Source organism: Myotis nattereri (genome assembly GCF_964212035.1).
Source record: "Myotis nattereri genome assembly, chromosome: 17".
Classification (NCBI taxonomy): domain Eukaryota; kingdom Metazoa; phylum Chordata; class Mammalia; order Chiroptera; family Vespertilionidae; genus Myotis; species Myotis nattereri.
The window spans coordinates 27,661,541-27,665,419 of NC_138092.1; the positions used below are offsets into that span (position 1 = coordinate 27,661,541).

Genomic DNA, 3,879 nt, shown 5'->3' on the forward strand with positions numbered 1-3,879 from the left:
GAAGGGTGTGGGGGATGCGGGAAGAGACTGTACAAAAATCGTACACCTATGGATGAGAACAGTGGTGGGGGGATGAAGGCAGAGGGTGGGGTGGGAACCGGGTGGAGGGGAGCTATGGGGGGGGGGAGGAACAACTGTAATAATCTGAACAGTAAAGATTGAATTAAAAAAAAAAAAAGATCATCCTAGTACCACCCTTTCCCACAAGTCCCACGTGGAAGGAGCTTTTGGTGGGTGAGGTCTTAAAGAGATTAATCCTCCTAGTGGTATATATCGGCCAGGCTCACATTACTAAGCATTTAACGGGTAGGAGACTGGCTTCGGAGACTCTTCTTGGAGTCACACTTCAGGGACTCACTCAAAGGAGGAGGCTCCAGAAACGACATATGACTTGGATTGCGCTTGGTTTCTGACCAGGAGCACTCTACATCCCTTGTGCAAAGTGGTGTTAAATACAGGAGAGGGCGACAAGTAGACTGGACTACAGCTGGTGGCTGGAACTCATCTTGGAAACTCCTAGTGGCTTCCATAGGGAGGGAGGCCTGAGCAGACCTCAGCTTCTCACTTTTCCTCACTCCTGGAGGATCACACGGACTGATGAGACTGTCTTGGGACAGACACCCTCACTGCACAATGGCCAGCTGTCCCATCTGCCTGGATTACCTGAGAGACCCAGTTACCACTGAATGTGGGCACAACTTCTGTTCCTCCTGCATCCACCAGCGCTGGGAAGGTCTACAGGGCACCTTTCCCTGTCCTGTCTGCCTCCATCACTGCCCTGACAGGAGCTTGAAGAGGAACACCCAATTGTGTCACATGACCAAGATTGTTCAGCAGATTACCGGCATGAGGGGAAAGAGGAAAAGGCGAGAGGAACGCCCCTGTAAGAAGCACCGTGAGAGTCTGGCCCTGTTCTGTGGGAAGGACCTGGAGCTGTTGTGTGCCCAGTGCAGGATCTCCTCTGATCACGGGGATCACCCCCTGATGCCCATTGAAGAAGCTGCAGCTACTCACAGGAGGAAGCTCAAGAGCTATATTGAGTCCTTGACCGAGCAGATTAAAGATACTGGAAATCGGTCAGAAATGCAAGTGTCAAAATGTTTTGAATTGAGACAGAGGATAGAACATCAAAAGAATGAATTGCACTCTGAAGTTAAACAACTTAAAGATTTTTTGGAAAAGGAACAGAATGCAATGCTTAGCAGTTTGCTAACTGAAACAACAAATGTTGAAGAAAAATTAATGGAAGAGAAAAACCAAATATCAAACCACAGCTCCATATTATACAGTCAGCTTGGTGATATTATCAGTAAGTGTTTGCAGACAGACGTGGATTTACTCACTGGTATTGAAAGTATCCACAACAGGTATGATAAGCTAGAGACCCTCACCATCTTTTCATATGAATTAAAGGAGGAGAGTTGCTCTCTGCCCCCACATTATTTCGGCCTGTGTAAAATGATCCACACATTTCAGGTAGATTTGACACTGGATCCTGAAACAGCCCATCCAAGTCTCATTATCTCAAGAGACAGAAAAAGTGTGACCCATAGGACATCATTTGGTCTTCAAAATCTTCAGGCATGCACTTCTTACCCAGCTGTCCTGAGTTCTAAGGGATTTGATGCTGGCAGGCATTTTTGGCAGGTAGAAGTAAGAGGCAAAGGGGCATGGTCCTTAGGCCTGTGTAAGGAATCTTTCCCCAAGAATACTCCTATGAGACCATCCCCAAGAAATGGCTGCTGGCAGCTTCAGTTCTGGACAAAGACATCTGACACATGGGATTCAGGCAACTGGGAACGGATAGGCATTTTTCTGGACTATGAGTTGGGAGAAGTTTCATTTTATAATTTGAGAAATAGATCACATTTGTATACTTTCAGGGAAAGGTTTACAGTAAAACTTATGCCCTATTTCTGCCTAGGAGCTTCTTCAAAATCACTTGTAATGCGTATAGTAAAAGATGAATGATGAACCGCCTTGTAATCTGTTTGATGCATTCTACTCTCTTCCTATGTTAATAGAGAGTGCTTGTAGTAAAAGGCCCAAGTACAAAAAAATTAATTAATTAATTAATTAATTAAATTGAATCCAGAAAAAAAAATTATTGTATGTATTTCTTTTTTAAAAAATTAAATCTTTATTGTTCAGATTATTACAGTTGTTCCTCTTTTTCCCCCCCATAACCCCCCTCCACCCGGTTCTCACCCCCCCCCCCCACTGTCCTCATTCATAGGTGCACAATTTTTGTCCAGTCTCTTTCCCACATCCCCCAAATCCCTTCCCCCCCCCACAAGAATAGTCAGTCCACTCCCTTTCTATGCCCCTGATTCTATTATAATCACCAGTTTATTCTGTTCATCAGATTATTTATTCACTTGATTTTTAGATTCACTTGTTGATAGATGTGTATTTGTTGTTCATAATTTGTATCTTTACCTTTCCTTCTTCCTCTTCTTAAAGGATACCTTTCAGCATTTCATATAATACTGGTTTGGTGGTGATGAACTCCTTTAGCTTTTCCTTATTTGTGAAGCTCTTTATCTGACCTTCAATTCTGAATGATAGCTTTGCTGGGTAAAGTAATCTTGGTTGTAGGTTCTTGACATTCATCACTTTGAATATTTCTTGCCACTCCCTTCTGGCCTGCAAAGTTTCTATTGAGAAATCAGCTGACAGTCGTATGGGTACTCCCTTGTAGGTAATTGACTTTTTTCTCTTGCTGCTTTTAAGATTCTCTCTTTGTCTTTTGCTCTTGGTATTTTAATTATGATGTGTCTTGGTGTGGTCCTCTTTGGATTCCTTTTGTTTGGGGTTCTCTGCGCTTCCTGGACTTGTAAGTCTATTTCTTTGACCAGGTGGGGGAAGTTTTCTGTCATTATTTCTTCAAATAGGTTTTCAATATCTTGCCCTCTCTCTTCTTCTGGCACTCCCATAATTCGGATGTTGGTACGCTTGAAGCTGTCCCAGCAGCATCTTACACTATCTTCATATTTTTGGATTCTTTTTTCATTTTGCTTTTCCGATTGGGTGTTTTTTGCTTCTTCGTATTTCAAATCTTTGACTTGATTCTTGAGATCCTCTAGTCTGCTGTTGGAACTCTGCATAATATCCTTTATTTCAGTCAGTGTATGCTCAATTTCTAGTTGGTCCTTTTTCATAACCTCGATGGTCTCACTAGATTTCTTGAGGGTCTCACTACATTTATCGGTGGTCTCACCAGACTTTTTGAGGGTCTTACTAAATTTATCGGCGGTTTCTAGAAAGTTCTTGAAAAACCTTAAAAGTGTGGTTTTTGAACTCTATATCCAGTAGTTTGCTTTCCTCCATTTCTGTCATTTGTGACCTGTTTCTTTGTCTCCACATTTTTTATGCTTCCCTGTGTTGGTAGAGTGGTTTTGTGTGCTAGGTGTCCTATAGGGCCCAGTGGCTCAGCCTCCCCAATTACCTGAGGTGGACACTCTTGGTGCACCCCTTTGTGGGCTTTGTGCACAATCTTGTTGTAGTTAAGCCTTGATTGTTTAGGTATCACTGGGAGGAATTGACCTCCACGCCACTTGGCTGTTAGAATCAGCTGTGTCTACGGTGGGAGAACTTCTGTGCTGAAGACACCCTTATGAGGCAAGACTTGCTTCAGTGGGGCATTGGTGCTCACTGAGTCTGCCCCCTGAGTGTGTCCCTTATGGATCTGAGGAGTTGTAATTGGATGTTCCCACTCTGACCACTGGGTACACTGGCTCTTGGATCTAAGGAGGTGCTAATTTAGCCTCTACCTGAGGCTACCCAGCAGGAGCTACGAAGAGATCTGCACATCCCCTTCCTTGTTTGGGGTTTGGAGGTGCCCAGCTGTGAAGCAATGCAAGCTGTTGTGGGGTCTTG

General features: G+C 43.8%; 1 protein-coding gene across 1 annotated transcript; it reads left to right on the forward strand.

The window, feature by feature from the left end:
- Window positions 1-633: 633 nt before the first annotated feature.
- On the forward strand, window positions 634-1,971 carry LOC308533257 (tripartite motif-containing protein 60-like; the record flags this gene model as incomplete). The annotated part of the gene is made up of 1 exon (XM_081111094.1): window positions 634-1,971. One exon carries the CDS (start codon window positions 634-636, stop codon window positions 1,969-1,971), a length of 1,338 nt encoding a protein of 445 aa, XP_080967220.1.
- Between the last annotated feature and the right edge of the window lie 1,908 nt (window positions 1,972-3,879).